Below are 23,934 nucleotides of genomic sequence, written 5' to 3'. Positions count from 1 at the left end.
CTCTCTGACTTTGTCTCCAAACCGTCCAATCTGAGCTGACCCTCTAATGTACTTGTTCCTAATCCATATCTTCACACCCAGTGCAAATCCTAGCATCTTTAACTCTGCCACCTCCAGCTCTGTTTCCTGTTTTGTGGTGCTCTTTCCTGACATGAAACAATACTGCTGCTCACTCATTTCTCCTCCCATCCACACCAGTTTGAATCCACCTCCAATCCACCTGGCCTTATTCCTCTTCCATTTATTCTCTTGCACACACAATATACACACTCCAGCATATCTGCAAACTCTCTCCCCTTACCAGTCCTACTGCCAACATTTAAAATTCCTACCCTCAGTTCCACTATCTTTACCTTCCTCCTGTCCTTGTGCCTCTGGAAACATCTCCCCCCCTCTTCTTCGGGCAACAGTAGCCCTATTTCTACCATCACCCTTTTGGCTAACAGTATTGGTGGTGGTCGTTGTTTACCCGAGCCTCGACTGATTTGGTATGGCAATCTGTATTGTTGTCCGCATATTGATCTGGCAAAATTTTATACCGGATGCCCTTCTTGACATAACCCTTCCCATTTATCCAGGTTTGGGACCAGCATGAAGAAACACACTTGTTTGTGCATCCCATGTGGCTGGGTTTTTGGGCTTTACTGATAATAAACATAAAAAGTATTATATCCTGTTTTTGAAGAAATCAAGATCTGTGATAGTTGCAATTTTATTCTTTATCTTGTTATATTGGTAAGGTGTGGTTACAAATGTATACTTTTTTTTTTTTTCTTCCTCAGCTGTCATTTATCATTGTGACCTCACCAAAGAACCTTTGGAGCCCCGAATATTCAGGGAAGTCACAGTGAAAGGGTTTAATCCTTCAGAATACCAAACTGTTCAGGTAATGAAATGTATAATTTTTCATACCAATTTTTGCAATTTTTATGTTTGACCAATTTACTAGTTTTATTAGAACAATAAAATAGTCCTATTTCTACCTAGTGGATTATTTTTTAAAGGAGTGAATCTAGTGGTTGGTTATCACATGTCTAAGTAAATTCTAATGTCTCCTTATAGAAATTCCTGGTAATTTGATTGTTTTTTTTATGGGCAATCATAGTAACTCTGACCTCTTATTATCATAACCATTTTGTGTTTGTTGACAATAGTAGGAGATGCTTAGAATAATAAATTGTGTAATTGTTGATCATTTTTCGTCTGAATTTAGACACAGCCTTAATAATATTTATACATTTTGATAGTGCAAAGATGTGTGTATTTTACAATTGCTCATATAAGCACTATTGACCTCCATGCATCATCTAAGAAAATGTATTTCTACTTTAGGCATGATCAAAATTATTTTGCATGACAATGCAATCTCAAGACAAAATTCAATTAATTGCCATTGTTTCAGAGTTCACAAAAAGCTGAAAATTATTTAACAGAATGCTCTGTAAAATCTAACCACAGTAGGGCTCAGCTTGTATTGTGAACCAAGGTTTCTTCCATTGCTGATGATCTTATTGTAATAACTTTCCATTTGAATGGTAGTGGTTTTGTGTGAGATTGACATCCATTTTGGCATTAGGCAGTTGCACCTAGCAGCCATTTTAGGATGCATTTTCCTTGATGATCATCTTGAAAGTGCTGGCATAACTGTGCCTAAAAACTGAAGGAGACTTAGTACCTACCTACTGTATGTTATTGTCCCTCCAGAGCACATAACCTTTGGATTACTCAGTATTTTTTAATATAGAGTCATAAACAACATGCACCATCACATGGTGCTTTAACAGATCTTACAAGATTACAATATCAAATTTACCAAATGAACAATACAGTATAATATTAATAATGTAATACACATAGCACAGACAAGAAAGGTACCACTGCTTAACACAAGAAGGGTCTTTAAATTATAGTTGGCAATGTAATTTCTTTTTGATTCTCACCTAAGCTCAACTGAGAATCAAGATGTACACTGACACATAAATTAAAAACTTAGCTCCCACTTTACCACACAAATGTGATAAATCATCTCTAAAACTAAAAAATTTACCTGTAGCAAGCAAGCCACTGTTTTTCAGATCTGGATGCACTAAAGTCACTAACATCCACATCCCATTTTGCTACAAGCCATTCCAGTACACACTTGAGATCAAAATATGATCAAAATTGAGTGAATGTTTCAATACTTAATTATTTTTCTGTAAAAGAAGTATGTCATTCATAATTATATTGGATGTAAATGCAATTTATAGTGCACAGCCATCATTTACAAAGATAAAGATGGAGATAAAAGCATGGGAGGACATAATTAAATTGGCATTTTCTATAGATCTTTACTCTCGATACAGTAAAACATTATGATAGACTGAATGTATTTTTTAAACTTAGAGCTGATACATTGTATTAGTATGTAAACTTCCGAATATGGTATGCTAGTCATGCATCATACAATGCATGATTCTTGGATTCCACCCTTCATTTTCATGCCTGAGTAATCCAGTTCAAAGCTGCAGAGAACCAAAGCCTACAACCAGAGAACTGGACATGAAGCTGGGCGAGGTGTCAATCTATTACAGTATACATTAATGTATACAATTGTGCCAACTCATACATAGCCAGCACTTATCCTTACATATATCCTTGTAGGAGGAAAACCAGAGTTCTGAGAGACAAAACCCCCACAACTTGAGGCATGTTCATCTTGCAGCCCCATCTTATATCTCAAATAGTGCATCATGGCCTAGATAAAAGGCCCTGACTGGAAAACATGAATGAAGGTCCAAAGTATGGTCTGCACTCTGTGATGCTACATCACCAGATGGGTAATCTGACCATGCACCACAGCAGCCTCAGTTACAACTCTAAGGGAAAATAATGAATCTACAACTTTGATTTAAGTGCTTAGAACTGGAGGCCAATGCTCTAAAACAGTACTGTTTTTTCTGCGCACATCTGCTACAAAATGAAGTTCTGTACAGTTTCTTTTTGGTGCCATGAATCAGTTTAAGGTGTTGCTAGAAAGACAAGCATGTTGAATTATAGACATGTTTACCTCTGTAAAAAAAAAAAAAAAAAAAAACTCTTGTATAGATATTTGTTGTAGTCAAAAACTTTGGCTTATCTGTACTGTTAGATTTGTTAGAATATCTCGGACATAAAAAGTACCAGCAGGCCTGAATCCATTAATTTACTGAGAAGTGACCTCTTCACCGGCATCTGAAGTAAATAGCAAACACATCTAACACACGACAAGATCATATCAGTTGTAAATTGTTACTGTTATGGCATATATCTGGGAAAATGTTCAGAACATGTGCTACAAAAACATATGTTGGGGTTCTTAAAATATGCTTTGTTGTTTTCATTCACATTCTGGTGTGACTAGTTACGTCATACAGCGAAACAGCTAATTCAGTGTCATTTTTTACATGTTTGCAATTTTTGGATTTTAAAATATTAAAAAGAATGAAGTTTTTTTTAAATGTTTGTTTAGGGGAAATTCTTTAGAAAAAGAATGCAGTGTTATGATAGGTATTCAACAGGCAATGAGTGCAACATGCATTTGTCGATACTGCTTTGGGGGTGCAGAATGCCAATGTAGTAAGTGTAAAGTTAGTAGATAGCAGAGAAAGTACTAGATAGATGACATGTTGAGTGCCGACACAGATGCAGGTACTGTAGTTTTATCGAGGGTCTGAGGTGCATACAAGAAAATCCAGAAGCTGTTCCCCATACTGGTTTCTAAAGGAGCCTCTCTGGCATCAAAGGCAAAAGTTTATGAAAGCTGTGCAAAGAGTAGTGTGCTCTGTGAGAGTGAGATGAGGCAGATGAAAGCAGGAACGGAGCAAAGCTGGGAAGAACAGATATGAGAATGAACAGACAAGTGTGTGACGTGCCATGAAGTGATAAGAAGGTGAATGCTGAGTTAAGAGATAGACTTGATGTGGAGGTGATGGATTTGTTGTTGAAGAGAAACAATCTAAGCTGGTTTGGACATGTGCAGTGGGATGACTGGGTGAAGTGGTAAGACAAAAGTGTGGTGGAATGCATGAGACCCTGAGGGAGGCTGAAGACAACAAAGTTGAAAGTGGTGTCCAATGAAATGAAAATTTTGAGTCTCACACCAAGGAATGCTCAGGATGGCAGAGTAGAGGAAAACTGTTTGGGATGTCTGGCTAACCTGGGCAAATCTGGAAAATTGTTGTTAAACCAGTCATGTTAATGATTATGATTTAGAGGTAATGCTCTGTTGTTTTTAAAATGGGCAGACATGTTTTGATAAATTTCTTATATAAAGTGATCCCTGGTTTGTGTAGGGCTAGCCAAATAAACAATGAGCTCTGCTGGAAAGATGAGGATTGGCAACTGATTAATAAAAAAATCTTAATGAAAAGCAGTAGTGGAGCATATCACTCTAAGACCAAATCAGATAATCAGTCTTTTGTTGATTGAAGGAAATATTATTTTTCATTATTAATCAGATTTTTCCTGATTTATTTTTTTGTACAATTATGCAGAATACCTTGATTATATCGGAATAATGTCATTTTAGCATAATTGGTGGCTCTTGCTTGAAGGTGCTGTTGTTCAGTCTTTGTTCTGGTGAGAGGCAGATGTTTATATATTTTACTCATTGTGTTTCTTTAAATATTGAAGTAATTTTTTTTCTCCTGTTTACGCTAGATTACATTATAAAGTATAATTATTGGCAAGTCACTTAAATGTCTGTCCAGTAACCACTTGTGGACTACTGCATGACATCCAGGAGTTGAAATCACTATTTATAAATGCGCATATACTGTATATGTGTGTGTGTGTGTGTGTATATATATATATATATATATATATATATATGTAATGTGTGTGTGTGTGTATTTATATATTTTTGTTTGTATGTATGTATAAAATACTTCAAAGACTTTACAGTCCAGGGCCAACAGAGACCCAAGGTTCTATTCAATTGATTAACTGACTGATATATTTTCACAAGTCAAACCAGGTGGAAGGATTGAATGTCAGCTCAAATCTTTGAATCCCTGTTGTTTTTTGATTGTACGTAAAGGTTTTTAACAAGTTGTAAATGAGTCCTTTTTGAAGCATTTTTGTCACTATCCATTTACCATTTAATGTAATATTTATAGCAAAAGCTGCAATAACAGTGTGTTTAATAAAATTAAATTATATTGGGTCATAGGAAGTACAGTGTTTAGTGCTGCCACTTTATATTTACATAACTTGCCTGTCTGGTACTTCAGTTTCCTCCCATAACTTGATTACTCTAATTTGACCTGGTACAGTAAGTATGAGCATGACCAGCAATAAACTGGGATCCCATTAAATGTCAGCCCTTACTTACCCAACACTGCTGGAGTAGTGTTTATCACTCCACTGAACTATAAAGTAAAATATTCTTCAGACAATTAATGAATTAGGATTTGAAAATCATATATATGTTTATATATAAATCATATATGTGATACTGAGCTGCAGACTTTAAGAAAGGCAGAAAGAGAATGGGCATGATAATGAAAGCTTATCTGCACAAAGTCTTGCTGCAGAGACCTTTGTAAAGAGACTTGACTTTAATAGGCTACTGAGGAAAATATTTTTAGAGTTTGTTAAGCAGCTCTTTCTTGTAATGAAAGACTATGTCCGACTTTCTCCCTAGCACTAAGCAGCAGGAGTTCTCAGGCTCTTGCAGACTAAGAATATGAACAGCCTCTTATCATTAAAATATAGCTTGCCTAAGCAAACATTTAAAAGCCAGAGTAAAGAAGCAGATCATGAATGAAAGGAGGAGTGACTAGAGAGAGTGTCAAGTAAAACCGAATGGAGAAAAAAAAGTGGTAGAGCAATATTGTACAGAAAGTCCAAACAGCAGCAGCATACAGTATGTTAGTAGACATGGAGGGGTCCCAATGGATTTGTTTCACAATGTTATCTGGTTAGTACAACTTTGCAAAGTTATAAACATGAAGTTGCCAGTTTACTATACAAATGTTCATCAAAGAGACCCCATATTTAGATGATCGGGAGCTATAACCTGTTCCATAGGCTGTCATCTATTAAACTCGGACATATATTTTGTTTTCTGTTCTACAGCAACAGTCTTTCCTTCTCTTTGTCAAGTTTCTTCCACTTACCACTCAACTGTGAATCTGTGTCTCCTAAATGAGATCTTAGGCAACTGGTGACCATTTGCACTTTTGTTAATTATACCTTATCTACATCAGTACACAATGATGCCCTTGACTACATTGTACTTTCTGCATATACACTACTCTTCCGCTCCCTAGCCACTTTAAAGTGCTGGCCTTAAGACTGTCTTAGCTAGGTATTTAATTTGTCTACAACCTCTCTAGGATTCTGGGGTTTTATAGCCTAAACATCTGCTTGAGTTTCATGGTCATGCGGTCTCCCGTTGCCAACAGCAATCCTAATATTAGTTTTTTAAAGAGTGTGCAATTCTGTTCCAGGACTGAGAAAGGGAATTCTATCACATACCTCCTGCATATGCATTAGGGGTTTCGTCCACTTAATGAGCGGTGGTTTTATTGGTTTGTATTATTTATATTCTCAGAGATTAACAACATGGTGGTTAAGTGGTAAGCCTTGCTGTCTCACAGCTATAGGGACCTGCTTTCACATTCTAGGCTAGCCACTGACTATATACAATTTTCACATTCTCCCCATGTTCTTGTGGAGTTTTTCCTTATACATTATAAAAAAAACCAGCATTCAGCTAAGTGGCCTGTCTTAGTTCACTCATTGTGAGTGAGTAAGAGTGTGTGCAAGACATGAGATAGACTGGTGCCCCATCATATAGCAAAGCCATTGTGCCCTCACATAACCTTTTCTGAAAAACTTACTTGCTTGAAAGGATTTAAGAGCTTTTCAGATGTTGAAAGCCAACACAAAGAAAATGTGTTGGATTATGATATACTTTAAAACATGTAATTTGAACATTCATCTCAATCGCTTAAGTAAAATAAAGGATCTATGTGGTTGTTCAACAGCAGTCTCCATGTTTTCTATCTGTAATAGAAATCATAACAGTACAAGAGTGGTTCAAATGGGCCCATTTGCTGTATAGCTATAACCTGCTTAGGTTGTTTTTTTACGAAAGGTTAGGAACTTGAATAAATAATGTTTCAATTTAGACACTGAATTATGATTTGAAGTAAAGCAATTTTAAATTTTTACTCTAGAAGTCTGTACTTTTCCAAGGTGAATTTGAGATGTTTTTTTTTTTATTTCTTTCTGGTTATTGATTTGCACACATTCAAAGCTGTTGATACAATTATGTATCCAAAGTTAATGTTAACCCATATGAGTGGGTTTGCAATTAAACAGACCACTTCATATACATAAGTTTTCACAGAGGAGTGCAGAGAGAGCCACAAACCTGGTTTCTGTGTTTAAAACTGTTTTGTTGTCTTGAAATGAAGTTCAACATTTTGGATTTGTTGTAGTAGTTGTATAGTTGCTTGTGCAGAGTACACTAAAATTCTTACTTGCATGTCTGTCCATTTAACACCTCACCACTCTCTGGCACCATGATAAACAGGACTTTATGGATAACTTAACTTGAATTATAAGAAAACACAAATCGGTATACTTGATGTACTTCTTATCCCTGTTTAAATCTTGCATTTTAAGAAGCCATGTGGGGGGAAAAATCTAAAAAAAACTCCAGGATAATTAGCATTCCTTACTCCTGTTCCTGTGCTACTATTTCTAATAAAATAAGTTCACAAAACCATCTCTCAAAGATTGCATTTCTGTTTACAGTGGGCCTCTGGGGGTCTTATACAGATATTTTAAAAAATTAATTTCAAAGTGCAGTTTTATACACCATAGGTGTGGGGCCTGTTAATAAAACATTGAAAAGACATAAACGTAATTTGGAACATGGGGCATTTTTTTTTTTAAATTTTATTTATTAATTTTATTGTAATCATTCCATACAAATAGATCACTTTATAACAAAAAGAAAAAAAAAATTGAAGACAAATCATACCCCACCCCTGAGAAGGAGAGCTTAGCCAAAGGAGAATTGCTTAGGGCTTTTTAATAAGGCAACAATAAACAAAAGAAAGGAAGAAATATATATAGGTAAATAAAAAAAGGAGAAGGAAAATAAATGCAGTAATAGTTATTTCTCTTATTCTAAAATAATATTGATTATATCCTGCCAGGTTTTGAAAAAATTCTGTACGGATCCTCTAACTGAGAATTAGATTTTTTCCAATTTCAAATAATATAAGACATCGGTTTCCCACTGACTTATCAGAGGAGAGTTAGGATTCTTCCAATTTAACAAAATAAGTCTGCGTGCCAAAAGTGTAGTGAATGCAATCACCGTTTGCTTGTCCTTCTCCACTTCAAGTTCGTCTGGAAGAACACCGAACATAGCTGTTAATGGGTTAGGAGGGATTGTGACCCCAAGGCTGTCTGAAAGGCACTTAAAGATTTTGGTCCAAAATGATGTTAGTTTGGTGCAGGCCCAAAACATGTGACCCAGTGAGGCAGGAGCTTGGTTGCAGCGTTCGCAGGTTGGATCTTGCCCTGGAAACATTTTGGACAGTTTTAAGCGAGACAGATGAGCACGATATATAATTTTTAGTTGAATAATTCTATGCTTTGCGCATATGGAGCTCAAGTGAATTCTCTGCTTTGCTACCTTCCTCTCCTTTTCTGATATATTAATTAAGAGATCTTCTTCCCAATGTCCTCTTGGGTCTTTGAAAGGTAGAGACTCTAATAAGATTTTATATAATGCGGAAATGGTGTTTAATTCCTCGAAATTGAGCAGTATTTTTTCCAGCATGGTGGAGGGTACGAGGTGAGGAAAATCGGGCAGGTTCTGTTTAACAAAATTTCTAATTTGAAGATAGTGAAAGAAATGTGTAGCTGGGAGGTTGAATTTGGAACGGAATTGTTCAAAAGATGCAAATACGTCGTCTATATAAAGATCTCTGAGCATTTTAATCCCAACACTTTTCCAGGTATTAAAAACTGGATATGTTTGCGAGGGTTGAAAGAGGTGGTTCTCTTGCAGAGGTGCCACGGATAAAAGATTTTCCATCTTAAAATGCTTTCTAAGTTGGTTCCATATTCTAAGTGAGTAAAGCACAATTGGGTTATTAATATATTTGCGATAACTTGCATTTATTGGAGAGCACAGCAGGGAGTATAAAGAAGTACGACAGGATTTTACTTCTATTGCGAGCCAAGCCTGTGTATGTTCATTTTTTTGTGTCCAGGTTTTTATGGCTTGTATGTTTGCTGCCCAGTAATAAAAGTGAAAATTAGGTAAAGCCATGCCACCTTCTGCCTGAGGTCTTTGTAGGGTCGCTCTTTGGATAAGTGGGTGTTTTGAGTTCCAAATGAATGAGGTTATTGTTGAATCTAATTGCTTAAAAAATGATTTATTGATATATATATTGGAATGTTTTGAAATAAAAAGAGAAGTTTAGGAAGGATATTCATCTTAACAACGTTAATTCTTCTGGCTAGAATGAGATGAAGGGTTGACCATCTATGCAAGTCTTGCTTAATTTTTTCATACAGACGGAAAAAATTTGTTGAAAAAGAGCTTTATGTTTACTTGTGATATTTACCCCATGGTATTTAAACTGATCTGCTATGGTAAAAGGTAGGGTGTCCAATCTAATATTATATGCTTGTGAATTCACTGGAAAGAGTATACTTTTATTCATATTAATTCTGAGACCGGATATCTTTTGAAATTCTGTTAGTGCTGTTAAAACTGCAGGCACAGTGTTTTCTGGGTCTGATATATATAAAACCATATCATCTGCATATAGAGAAATTTTCTGTTCTAGTCCTTCTCTGATAATCCCCTTTATCTGATAAGAATTTTGACAGTGAACCGCCAGTGATTCAGTGGCGATTGCAAACAGCAGTAGTGACAAGGGACATCCTTGTCTGGTACCACGTTCTAGCTTAAAGTAGTCTGAACAAATGTTTTTAATACAAACTGAAGCTTCTGGATTGGTATACAGTAGTTTGATCCATGCACAAATATTCGGGCCAAACCCAAATTTCTCCAATGCAGTGAAAAGGTATTTCCTTTCAATCATATGAAATGCTTTTTCTGTGTCTAATGATAGTAATATCTCTGGGGTGTTTGATTTTGCTGGTGAATATATAACATTAAACAAGCGTCGGAGATTGGAAGATAGGTGTCGGCCTTTAATAAATCCTGTTTGATCCTGTGATATTACCGAGGGCAGCACTTTCTCCATCCTTATAGCTAGAATTTTTGAGAGTATCTTAGCATCATTATTCAGGAGTGAAATTGGCCTGTATGATGCACATTGTAACAAGTCCTTATTTTGTTTAGGAAAGACAGTGATTAATTCTTGACGAAATGTTTGAGGTAGTATTTGGTTGTCTCTAGCTTCTGTAAATGTTGCCAATAAGAGGGGAGCTAGCTGAGTGGAGAATTTCTTATAAAGTTCTACTGGGTAACCATCAGGGCCTGCTGATTTCCCGCTTTGAAGTGACTTTATAGCATCTAGTAATTCTGATAGTATCAGGGGTTTATCCAGTTCCTCAGCACTTAAAGCATCTATTTGTGGTGTCTGTAATGTATCCAGAAATGCATCAGATTGTGTGTTGTCTTCTTTGAACTCAGTAGAATATAAGGATTTATAATAATCTCTAAATGTGTGCATTATATTTTTATGGTCAATGATTTCTTCTCCGTTCGTATTGGTGATTACTAGGATTGTATTGCGAACTTCTTGTTTGTGAATTTGTTGAGCTAAAAGCTTATTAGCTTTTTCTCCGTGTTCATAGTAATGATGTCTTGACTTATAAATAAGTTGTTCAGTTTCTTTAGTTGTTAAGATGTTAAGTTCTGTATGCAGGGCCTGCCTTTTCCTGTGAAGAGCTTCACTTGGACGCCTGGCTTGTTCTTCATCTATTCTAGTAATTTCGCTTCTTAGCTCTGACACTTTCTTGGTTTCTAATTTATTTCTGAGGGAAAGATATGAAATAATCCGTCCTCTTAAGAAGGCCTTTAGAGTTTCCCAGAGTGTTCCTGCAGAAACCTCTGTGGGCGTGTTTGTCTCTAGGAAGAAGCTGATTTGTTTGGATATAAATTCTGTGCAGTTCTCGTCTGCCAACAGAAGAGGGTTAAGACGCCATCTGCGAGGTAAGTGTGAGGGGTTTAATGATTTTAGCTCCAAGACTAGAGGGGCATGGTCGGAGATAAAAATTGTGTCGTATTTGCACGATTTAATCGTAGGCAGGAAATTATTATCTATAAAAAAAATAATCAATTCTTGAGTAGCTATAATGCACTGGTGAGTAGAACGAATATGTTCTTGAGTTTGGGTTAAGAAACCTCCAGGGGTCTGATAAGTTGTAGTCATTTAAAAATTGTGTAATTGTCTTAGCAGTGTTAGATGTCGTCCCCCCTGTCACAGGAGTCCTATCTAAGAGTGGATTTAAAACACAATTAAAGTCCCTAGCCATTATAATTTTATGAGTGTTCATATTGGGAATGGATGCAAATAGATTTTGCATGAATTCCTTATCATCGACATTGGGTGCATAAACATTTATCAAAATCATTTTACTGTTAAATAAGTTGCCCATGACCATCACATATCTCCCTTCAGGGTCCGAAACTACATCTGATGCTACAAATGGAACTGTTCTGTGTATGAGAATTCCCACCCCTCTAGTTTTCTTTATAAAGCTAGAATTGAACATTTGGCCAGTCCAGTCTTTTTGTAATCTGAACTGATCCTTGCTTAGTAAGTGGGTCTCCTGTAGAAATGCTATTTTAGTGTTTAAGCCTGTTAGGTGAGAGTATACTTTCTTTTTCTTTAATTCGTGATTCAGGCCTTTAACATTCCAGCTCACAAAGTTAACTGTCCCATCATGGAGACATTGATTCTGAGTTTTTAATGTCATTTTATAGTCTTAACTGGTAGTGAGGCAGTTTTAATCTTAATTTCAAAATTCCCCATGAATTATTGAATTTTAGCCTATTGTTGCATTGATATTTATAGTTATAAGGATTAGAAGAATAGATTAGATATAGCCTGCTCTCCTTCTGGGGAACATGGGGAATTAATGGTTACTAACACAGCACCAGACCAGCATATTATAATACCGTTAGAATTCTAGTCAGTTTGTTGATTGTGCTCATGACATATGACATTGTAAAATGTCTGACATACAGTAGGTGGAGTGATTAGTTGACCAAGGTGAGCATATCGATGTCTTTGCCTATTAAGACTGTGGACCCCAAGAAATTTATCTAAATACAGTATTCACATACAGATACTAATGCCCCGCAGTAATTTTTGCAACTGATTTGAAAGTAATAATCTTGATTGATCTCACTGGCTTATCTTGACTTTCATCTCATACCTTTATGGATCCAGCATCTTTGGTTCTATTTCTACACCCAGTCAGTGTCATTGTGGAGTTCACATTTTCTTTTGCTGGCTGTGACATTTTAACATAATATTAAAATAAATTACTTCGCTATTAACAGAAATTCAAAAGGTTTTGATGTTCTTCTTCTTCATACTGACACAACCTTGTTATCATTACATTAGTCATTCCCTTTTATATTAACTGAGCCAGGTCTTTCACTGTTTTCACATTCAGGTTACACACCTAATTTAGAAATTTCATATTGGTTTTGAAAATATGTTACATGTTTCTGGTATGTATGTTCAGACATGCAGTCACAGCATTCCAGATCTGTGAATGCATGTGCTCAGTAAAACATGCACTGAAATGCATTTGCTGCTCCTGTATGTAAGATGTAAGATACTTTTATTGTCACTGTACAATACAATAAAATATCATTTGGAGCAAGCCAATAAATGCCTTAGATAAGGGTATATATTAAATTACAAGAAGCACAAATTTACAAGTAGACTTTAAACTATGAGAAGCACAGTTACTATTAACTGTTCCAAATACAGTATACACAGTAAAAGTAAAGGTAAATATGTTGTAAAAGTAAAGGTAAATATGTAAGGATAAATAAGAAGTAAAGTCACAGTGTGAATTACAGTCAATGTAATAGTGGTCATGAGTTCCTCATGGTCATGTCTAAATGTGACAATGTGTGCTTGATGTACAAGTTTAGTTCAATCAGTGAGGGTTTCTGTTATAAGAAGAGACAGTGATCACTGCACATTTAATAGGCCGATTGCTTTGGGGTAAAAGTTGTTCTTCAGCCTGGTAGTGCGGGCATACAGTTTTCTGAAGCGCCTGCCAGAGGGCAGAGGTGTGAAAATGCTATGAATGAGCATGTGTGCCCGTGTCCAGTGGATTTATAAAGTATTCAGATCCTTTCACTTTCTTAAATGTAAGTGGATACATTTGCCATTTTTGACCATCAATTGACGTTCAGTAACCCATAATGACAAAATGAAAACATGTTTTAAGAAAGCTTTGCAAATGCATTAAAAATCAGAAACTGAAATCTCTCATTCATATAAATATTCACACCCTTTGCTGTGACACTTTTTTGCTTTAATTATTGTTGAGATGTGTGCAGAATTTCACTGGAGTCCACATGTGGCTTACATTTGATATTGTTTAGAACAAATCCTATACAGTATATCTGTGTGTCTAAGGTTCCACTATTCACACTGCATGTCAGGACAAAAATCAAACCATGAAGTCCAGAAAACTCTTTGTAGACCTCCATGATAAAACCGTGGTGAGTATAATGAGAGGTCTGTGGTGAAGTGCAGTTTTTGAATAAATAATCAGGACCTGGAGCATGAAGGCTACGATTGGGTGCCGATGAACATGAACATGCGTAGCTCAGGGGTTAATTGAGATGCTTGGCTGATTGTGCACAAACATGCAAATGTGACTGGAATAGTCAGGTGCGCACAATCAGGTCTAATAAAAGGAGTCTTTACAGCAGAGAATGGAGGAGAACAGAGACACAAAGAACAAGAACAGAAAATGAACAAGAAAAGGAAAGAGGAAGGAATGGAGGTTAAAGAAGAATGGAGAAAAGGGCAGAAATAGGACGGGAAATGGTGCAATCATGAGGGAAGCAGGCAGATGGGAAAGTGAGCCCTAGGAAAAGAGTTTGTGGGTGACCCTCAAGAGGAGGCTGGGGGTTGCTCCTGCTAAGCAGCCTGGGAGCAAGACTGACCAACTATTTCAATATGACTCCCATGTAAGGCCAAGGAGTGGCAGCGGGAGGTGAGGGAATAAAGCTCAGCATGATGCCCTGTAAACACAGACAAACTGGCAACAGGGGCCTGAGCTGGATTAAGGGTTGTCTACACCTGTTGGTGGACGTCTCCTACTGAGAAATCTGAAAAGGGTAAGCCGAGGAAATGTTGGAGTTTAGAAGGAACCACTGTGGCTCGGATTGTGTTTTTAAGGACATGCTTTATCTGCCCAGGGTTTTTAACCTTGATTTAATGGATTATTTAGTGGATATTTATAACCTCCACATTCATTTGATTTTATGGATTTATTTATTTAATGGCTAGAGCACTGCACTATAGGACACTTTGTAAAATGTAACTTTTTAGACAGAACTCTAACCGTTCTGTCTGATGAAGACCTGGCACTGCTCATCACCTGCCTAATAACATCCCTATGGTGAAACATGATAGTGGAAGTATTATGCTCTATGGGTATAATATCGGTGCCACGGACAAGGAGACTTGTCAGACTTGAGGGAAGTATGTATGCATCCAAATACAGAAAGGTTCTTGAAATAAAAACCTGCTCCAGAGTGCACATAACATCAGACTGGGTTGACTGTTCAGCTTTCAGCATGACAATTTGATTTTTTTAGGACTATTACAGCCACAGGAAAGAGCAAGGGCAGGTATGCATATTTTGAATTTAAGTGGATTTCTGTGGGAAACGATGAGTTGCTGAAGCTTATTAAAAATGTCTTTTTATTAATACAAATAAAAAAAATAATAGTAAATACTGTTTTTTTAATACTTCCCCTGATAGGTATTGTAATTAAGCTGTGTCTGAGAGTTAACTTTCCCTATTTTTTGCTATCATGTGTTAGAGATGGAAATGTAATCAACTGCAATATTTTATGTTATGCTTGTAATACCCTTGAATTTTGTTATACAGCACTTTTTACTATGCAGTATTAGTAAATGTTATGTAAATTAATTATAATCTTTTACAAATTTCCATGGTCACAACCACTGTACCTTAAAAGACTAGGTGTTAATTAATATCAACCTTAAAATATTAATTCTAGTTTTGTTGTGCTTCCAACAGTGATACATATGTGCAACTAAAATATACATTGTCATTTGGCAATAATTTTCTGAGCCGCATTTACTTTTTGGAAATGTATATTAAGTAAATATCAAACAAAGCTTTAGTTAGATGTATAAAACATAAATTGCAAGGTACTATTAATGCTGTTAGTAAATTTATCTCCATTAAATTTATCATAAATTAATACAAAAGCTGACACAAACACCAAACTTTTCTGTTTCATACTTTAAAAAATATAACATCTTTCTTTTGAAAGAAAAACTGTGTAGGAATTTTTGCATTACCTAGACAATGCTTGTGTCAGTCTTAGAATGGTGTAAATGTTCTTTTGAAGTGGAGAAAAGAGCCATGTTTTTAATAGGATGAAATACTTTGTCTTATGATTGGGAACATCTGAGAATAGCACATTGCTATAATAGACCAGAAGACAAAACTATGGATTGCTGCGACTGCTTATGCCCTACATGGAAAGTGGTTGGCTGTCTAGAATAATCAGTACAAGCAAGCAAAGAGAATTTTAAAGGACCTTCCCCCATTTTATCTATGACAAATGAGCCTTCTCTTCATCCTATCTTTAGGTTGTACATTTTTTGTTACGGCATACAATACCTTTCTTTCATTGCAAAGACCAAGGGCATTTTATCCCTCAGGCTGTCTTGGCAATCATGCCAGTAGATTAATGTCTAAATGAGTTTTCCATATGCTATCCCGAAATACAACTGACCTCAAACTGTTCCAGTCGTTCTTGCATTTTGAACATATATGTTATGTGCACGCTAGGGAACAGAAGTGAAAGGACTTAGAAGTGTCATGTGGGAACTGTGCTCAAGTGCTGTCCTCTTTTTTTTTTCTCTCCATCAATGTTAGCTCTATTTTGAATTTCCAATGCCCTTTTGTACTTCTATCACAGTTGTCCTCTTTGAGCTTTTTATAAACCTAAAAGAAAGAGCATCTGCAATGTATTTGTTGAAAATATGGCAACTGCAGTTAAGAACAACAGAACAATTTCACTGTAACATTTAGTCTCCAATGTAATACTGTTCAATATATACAATAATATGTATCTTCAAACTCGAGCTGTATTGTATATGTGTGCTATATCTCCATCCATCCATCCATCCTCTATTTTCTTAACCCACTTTATTGTATTGACTCAGGGTACCTGGAGGTAATAGCAAGGTAGAGCATTAAAACAAAACTAAGTGCCATTATGAATAGTTCTGTACATGCCATCTCTGACAAACTAACGCTGAGGATTTTCAGCCAACGAATGAATTAGCAGAATTGTGTCAAGAAACACTACTGGGGCTCCTTTACACCAACAGCAATACGTCTCCATAATGCCTCAGTGTGACTGTGACTGCCAAGTCAGACATTTTCTTTAGTTTTAGTCATTCTGGTGTGTGCTCAGACCACAGTATATGTGTGTATATATATTTATTTATTTATCTACTTATGTATGTATTTATTTAAAGATATTCTGTAAAAGCTATATTTCACCCTTTGGACAAATAAATAAAGTTCTATCTAAGTTCTATCTGAGACTATCTCAGTAAAATTGGGCACAAAGCAGAAATCGGCAGCACCAGTCCATCATATGGCACACTCTTAAAACAAACACAGACAGTTACAGAGGGAAGAGTTTTAAATAAACAAATACCCTAATATTCTAGACTTTAGAATGTAGGTAAAGAACTGGTGGTGTTGGAGAAAATCCACCTTGGCACGGGGAAAATGTGTAAACTTCACAAAGGCCTGTTCTCTAACCCAGTATCCTAGAGCTGCAGCATCAGGATTACTTCTAAAATAAAATAACATACAATTGTCAAACTCACTTAGCTCACATCGGGATCATGTGGTATACAGAACCTATCAAGGCATGAAGAAGGAAATAGTCGTGCACAAGATGTTAGTTCATCGCTCAGCTAGCGCGAGCGGGTCACATCTAGTGTTAGTGGCACATCAGCTCCAACAGTTGCAAAAATTAAAATGTAATACGCATTAAAACTATTGCAATAATAATAATAAATAATCATTTTCTACATTAGCAAAGCATAATGACAAAGTGGAATGATATTCATGCTAGCTTGATACTCTGATATTTCTCAACTCCTCAGCACACTCACACACACAAAACATGAACAGTGCTGTACATTAGTTGAGATTTGTAGATGAGCCACTTAAGAACGGCTGATTTTATTTTCATATATTTTTTTACATTGAAAATGTTACATGGTATATAAACATCCTTTAGCCTGTACTTTTAGCAAGTTGAATTTGATTTGCTAATAATGCTGGAATTAATTTCAGAGTGCAGCAGATCTGAAACATTAAAATATGGGACTACATTTTTTTTACATTTTATTAGACTTTTATTAATGTTTTAAAAATGGATAAGTTTGCTTCTTTACATATACAACAGATCCCCAATTTAACATTCCTATCTTTAGTATTTTCCCCACATTTTGCATTTTTGGATGTTGTTGTCAAACATAATAAAAAGCTCTTGTCTGAACAAGCACAAGTCTTGTAAGGCTGCATTCACAATACAGCTGTTTCAATACAATACAGCTCTTTTCTATTCTTCCCTCATATCTGACCTTTGGTTTTTGTTTTAGTTTGTTTATTTTGTTTGTGATCCATAACCAATATTAGTGTTTACAGAAAAGTATCCTGAATATACTCTACATGTGGCAAACTGAGTAAAAACAAATGTTTAGACAGAATCGACCTAATAGACTGATGCAAGTTGCAGTGCTGCTACTTCATGTTTTTTCAGTGCAGGACATCTGCTGGGAAGAGAAACAGAAAATGAAAAATGGTAGATGTTGCTTTGAGCACAATAATTAGTATCTGTATGAAGAAATCTCCAGACACAAGTGAAGAACAAGGACTGTTGGGAGTGAGACATCAAGGTTTATATGCTAAACAAACAGTGGTTACAATAGTAGTTAAAATTCTTTTTGAAAAGGTGCGATTCCATGCTGTTTTTTGTTATTCACACTTTTCTAAAAAGAATAAATCTGTGAAACATGTAAGTGAAAAAATGGGAACTGAGCTGCAATGTGAACATAACCTTATTTTATTGTCAAATATCAAATGCAAGGTAGTACTTACCACAATGCAATTGGGCTTCAGGCTTTTGTTTAACAAAGGCACCATTGATATCAATAACATTATGGCATTCATGAAAAGGAGGCACAATTTGAAACAATAGAAAGGAAAAAAAACTAGATAGATAGATACTTTATTAATCCCAAGGGGAAATTCACATACTCCAGCAGCAGCATACTGATGCAAAAAAACAATATTAAATTAAAGAGTAATAAAAATGTAGGTAAAAACAGACAATAACTTTGAATAATGTTAACGTTTATCCCCCGGGTGGAATTGAAGAGTCGCATAGTTTGGGGGAGGAACGATCTCCTCAGTCTGTCAATGGAGCAGGACAGTAACAGCTTTCTGTCGCTGAAGCTGCTCCTCTGTCTGGAGATGACACTGTTTAGTGGATGCAGTGGATTCTCCATAATTGATAGGAGCCTGCTGAGCGCCCGTCGCTCCGCCATGAATGTCAAGCTGTCCAGCTCCTTTTTTTTTTTGTTCTTTATTTCGCCTTATACAATTTCTTGTATTAGGAATTTGGTAGTTTTCGCATACCCCTTGGGGTCAGAGCGCAGGGTCAGCCATTGTACAGCGCCCCTACAATTACAGGTTAAGGGCCTTGCTCAAGGGCCCAGTAGAGCAGTGGCCTTTATGGCAGTGACGGGGATTCGAACCGGCAACCTTTGGGATACCAGCGCAGATCCTTAGCCTCAGAGCCACCACTCCATGCCTACAATAGAGCCTGCCTTCCTCACCAGTTTGTCCAGGCGTGAGGCGTCCTTCTTCTTTATGCTGCCTCCCCAACACACCACTGCGTAGAAGAGGGCACTCGCCACAACCGTCTGATAGAACATCTGCAGCATCTTATTGCAGATGTTGAAGGACGCCAGTCTTCTAAGGAAGTATAGCCAGCTCTGTGCTGTCTTGCACAGAGCATCAGTATTGGCAGTCCTGTACAATTTATCATCCAGCTGCACTCCCAGGTATTTATAGGTCTGTACCCTCTGCACACAGTCACCTCTGATGATCACGGGGTCCAGGAGGTGCCTGGGCCTCCTAAAATTCACCACCAGCTCCTTGGTTTTGCTGGTGTTCAGGTCTATGTGGTTTGAGTCGCACCATTTAACGAAGTCCTTGATGAGGTTCCTATACTCCTCCTCCTGCCCACTCCTGATGCAAATGCAATAAAATGTATCAGGACATATTCAAAATGGATCAAAACGTGTAACCACAAAAATAACTAAAGTGACACTATGAAGAGAAAACCTTAAACTATGGTGGATTCAGACTTGTATTAATGGGTTGCTGACTAATCAGTGTTAATTCTTTCAGGTAACAACACTTTTCCCTATTTAGCACTTGCTAAATGGGTTCTGCAGCATTTCATGTTGTTTTTCTTTTCTCCAACATTTTTTTTTATTTCAGTTGCTTATCATTTTTTTAGCTGTGTTAGTGTTTAGTATAAAAGTGTCTTTTAAGAAAAAGTAAACTTAATTTTCTTAGCTAGATTTCTTTATGGGGAAACATATTTAAAGTACTTCCCCTTTACTGGCAACATGCCATCGGTTCATTGGAAAAACACTTTAAAAAGAGTGAAGAAATTACTTTATGCCAATCTAATGTGTTGACAAAATCACAATGACTGATGCATTTGCCACCATACCAGGGATTTAAAGATTCTGTAGTGACAGAACTTCATTCAAGCCATTTGATTTCCAGATCATTGTGATGAAGTCTGTTTTTGTCACCCTTCTCAATGCTGTGAAGAAGTTAATTCCTTCACTGACAGATCTTGCCAACATTTATGAGGAAAGGATTTTTCAACAAATTTCATGGCCTTCTGTCAGAAAGCATGCCATCAGGAAGACAGAGACTTTCCAGTATCACAAACATTTCAGTATCTTCTGTACCATATGGATCCATATTCTCATCTCATCTTCAATTTCTCTGAATATCATGTCTTTCTGTAAAATGATTTAATTAGGTTTTTTTTTCTTTGTAACTCTCATTATGGATGGTTCATAGCCACTCGGTGTAGAGATGATTGACATTGTGAGTCTTTCATTGTTTTATTTACTTTACACATCATCTGACACAGTTAATACTCTTGCATGTATCTCAATATGCACAGTAAAAGTAGGCATTAATGTCAGCCCCAAGGATTTCATTCTTAAAAAAAAAAAAAAATCAGTCGTCATGCATTGCTAAAACAAACATGATGTTGTCAGTCACTTTCTTACACTGAATAATGGATGGAATTATTTAAGTTAAAAATCCTTTCCCATTTAGTATCTAAATTAACCCAGAGTAAGGAAATGATTGGTTTGTGTTTAACACCCACTTGAGAACTTTTTCCTGATGCAAAATTGGACAAAATATGGAAAAATTAGTTCTGTGTTACTAAAATGTTTATTTAAATAAACAACCTATTTATGCCCTTTGACTTGCCATCATACATATTTTATATCTAAAACAAAAATATGGAATGAGAGAAATTACTATTCATCCTTTTGTCATTGTCATGCTTTTACATTGTTTTTGGCCATCAGATTTTCTACAGTTGGGTATATGGAAATTCTAAATTAAGATACTTTATCACTACATTAAACACAGCTATTCAGTATCCTGGAAAAGGCTAAAATGTTAACAAACTACCTAAATGTTAATCAGGCGTCTCTATTTTAAAATTTCTTCAGTGATTAATAACAGCACCTTGGCCTCACTCCACTACTGATTTGCTGTCTTCTATGTTCCATTTTTACAGTTGGACTATTTCACCATAATCTAATATATTTCATTTTTCATTTAATATCACTGAGGTTATGTTACAAAAAATAGTTGTTTGCTAATATGTGTGTGTGTGTGTGTGTGTGTGTGTGTGTGTGTGTGTGTGTGTGTGTGTGTGTTTTATATACAGTTAGATCCATAAATATTTGGACAGAGACAACTTTTTTCTAATTTTGGTTCTGTACATTACCACAATTAATTTTAAATGAAACAACTCAGATGCAGTTGAAGTGCAAACTTTCAGCTTTAATTCAGTGGGGTGAACAAAACGATTGCATAAAAATGTGAGGCAACTAAAGCATTGTTTTAACACAATCCCTTCATTTCAGGGGCTCAAAAGTAATTGGACAAATTGAATAACTGGAAATAAATTGTTCATTTCTAATACTTGGTTGAAAACCCTTTGCTGGTAATGACAGCCTGAAGTCTTGAACTCATGGACATCAGCAGATGCTGGGTTTCCTCCTTTTTAATGCTCTGCCAGGCCTTTACTGCAGCGGCTTTCAGTTGCTGTTTGTTTGTGGGCCTTTCTGTCTGAAGTTTAGTCTTCAACAAGTGAAATGTATGCTCAGTTGGGCTAAGATCAGGTGACTGACTTGGCCATTCAAGAATTTTCCACTTCTTTGCTTTAATAAACTCTTGAATTGCTTTGGCTGTATGTTTTGGGTTGTTGTCCATCTGTATCATGAAACGCTGCCCAATCAATTTGACTGCATTTAGCTGGATTTGAGCAGACAGTATGTCTCTGAACACCTCAGAATTCATTCGGCTGCTTCTGTCCTGTGTCACATCATCAATAAACACTAGTGTCCCAGTGCCACTGGCAGCCATGCACGCCCAAGCCATCACACTGCCTCCACCGTGTTTTACAGATGATGTGGTATGCTTTGGATAAAGAGCTGTTCCACGCCTTCTCCATATTTTTTTCTTGCCATCATTCTGGTAGAGGTTGATCTTGGTTTCTTCTGTCCAAAGAAATGTTTTTCCAGAACTGTGCTGGCTTTTTTAGATGTTCTTTAGCAAAGTCCAATCTAGCCTTTCTATTCTTGAGGCTTATGAGTGGCTTGCACCTTGCAGTGCACCCTCTGTATTTACTTTCATGCAGTCTTCTCTTTGTGGTAGACTTTGTGGCTGAGTTCACCAGTACTTGCTTTCTTTCTCAGGATGTACCAAACTGTAGATTTTGCCACTCGTAATATTGTAGCAATTTCTCGGATGGGTTTTTTTCTGTTTTTGCAGCTTAAAGATGGCTTCTTTCACCTGCATGGTGAGCTCCTTTGATAGCATGTTGTCTGTTCACAGCAAAATCTTCCACATGCAAGCACCACACCTCAAATCAACTTCAGGCCTTTTATCTACTTAATTGATAATGACATAACGACGGACTTGCCCACACCTGCCCATGAAATAGCCTTTGAGTCAATTGTCCAATTACTTTTGAGCCCCTGAAATGAAGGGATTGTGTTAAAAAAATGCTTTAGTTGCCTCACATTTTTATGCAATCATTTTGTTCCCTCCACTGAATTAAAGCTGAAAGTCTGCATTTCAACTGCATCTGAGTTGTTTCATTTAAAATTCATTGTGGTAATGTGCAGAACCAAAATTAGAAAAAAGTTGTCTCTGTCCAAATATTTATGGACCTAACTGTATTTTATAATATAGTTAGTTCTACTTAGTTAATTTAGTGTTTTGTTCTATATTGAAAATTGGTGTAATGCAGACAGTATTTTGTACCAGTGTGCTTTTTCTGTGAAAAGAGATTTAAAAATAGTTTTACATTCTTTCCCGTATTGTATGTCCATCACATGACAGAAATAATTTAAGCTATTATATATAATGAGGAAAATTAATAGTTTAAGTGAAGATAAATTTAGCACTGTTCAGAGTTAAAAGCATGTAATCCAGAGCCCACTGCATTTTTTACCAACTGTTATTTAAATTAATAGTTTTAAAACAAGTGTTATCCATTTATAATAGGTCCAAATCTCCATAACTATAATTTTTGGCATTCATACATTTTTGTTACTAGCATACAGTACATCTATTCGAGGCTCCAGCTACCAGGATAAGCTCTGGACTCTACAAGTACTAGCATTGTAAGTATACATTTGTGTTTGGTTTTTAATACACAGAGAAATAATGTGCGAGTAATCTGCTGTTTGCTCCCTAGATCTGTGGTTCTCGACCTCCATTATCCATGCCACTAATGGTACTAGGAGTTGCATGATGGCACATGAGGGAGCACACACAATTTTAAAAACTTAGGAGTGAGGAGCTCAGGTGAAGGCAGAGACAGGGAGTAACAGAAGAAGAAAGCCAGAAAGAGAGAGCACCCTAAAGCAAAGGAGAGAATCTGTTGCTGCCACACCTCAAGAAGCATAAAATCCTGCTTTATTTTTAAGGCTAAAAAAAATTTCATAATTAATACTTTTACAGTGCATCCGGAAAGTATTCACAGCGCATCACTTTTTCCACATTTTGTTATGTTACAGCCTTATTCCAAAATGGATTAAATTCATTTTTTTCCTCAGAATTCTACACACAACACCCCATAATGACAACGTGAAAAAAGTTTACCTGAGGTTTTTGCAAATTTATTACAAATAAAAAAATTGAGAAAGCACATGTACATAAGTATTCACAGCCTTTGCCATGAAGCTCAAAAATTGACCTCAGGTGCATCCTGTTTCCCCTGATCATCCTTGAGATGTTTCTGTAGCTTAACTGGAGTCCACCTGTGGTAAATTCAGTTGATTGGACATG

The 23,934-nt window shown here is 36.4% G+C and overlaps 1 protein-coding gene across 1 annotated transcript in view; it reads left to right on the top strand.

Annotated features, from left to right (window-relative positions):
• prep (prolyl endopeptidase) overlaps positions 1-23,934 on the top strand; it is a 345,233-nt gene that overhangs the window by 247,857 nt on the left and 73,442 nt on the right. Inside the window, exon 10 of the mRNA XM_028797649.2 lies at positions 783-886. Coding sequence (XP_028653482.1) covers positions 783-886 — 104 coding nt within the window. The remainder of the gene's footprint in view (positions 1-782; positions 887-23,934) is intronic.

Source organism: Erpetoichthys calabaricus, chromosome 3 (genome assembly GCF_900747795.2).
Source record: "Erpetoichthys calabaricus chromosome 3, fErpCal1.3, whole genome shotgun sequence".
NCBI lineage: Eukaryota > Metazoa > Chordata > Cladistia > Polypteriformes > Polypteridae > Erpetoichthys > Erpetoichthys calabaricus.
The sequence above is the reverse complement of the archived record's forward strand: the minus strand, read 5'-3'. Positions and strand labels throughout refer to the sequence as shown.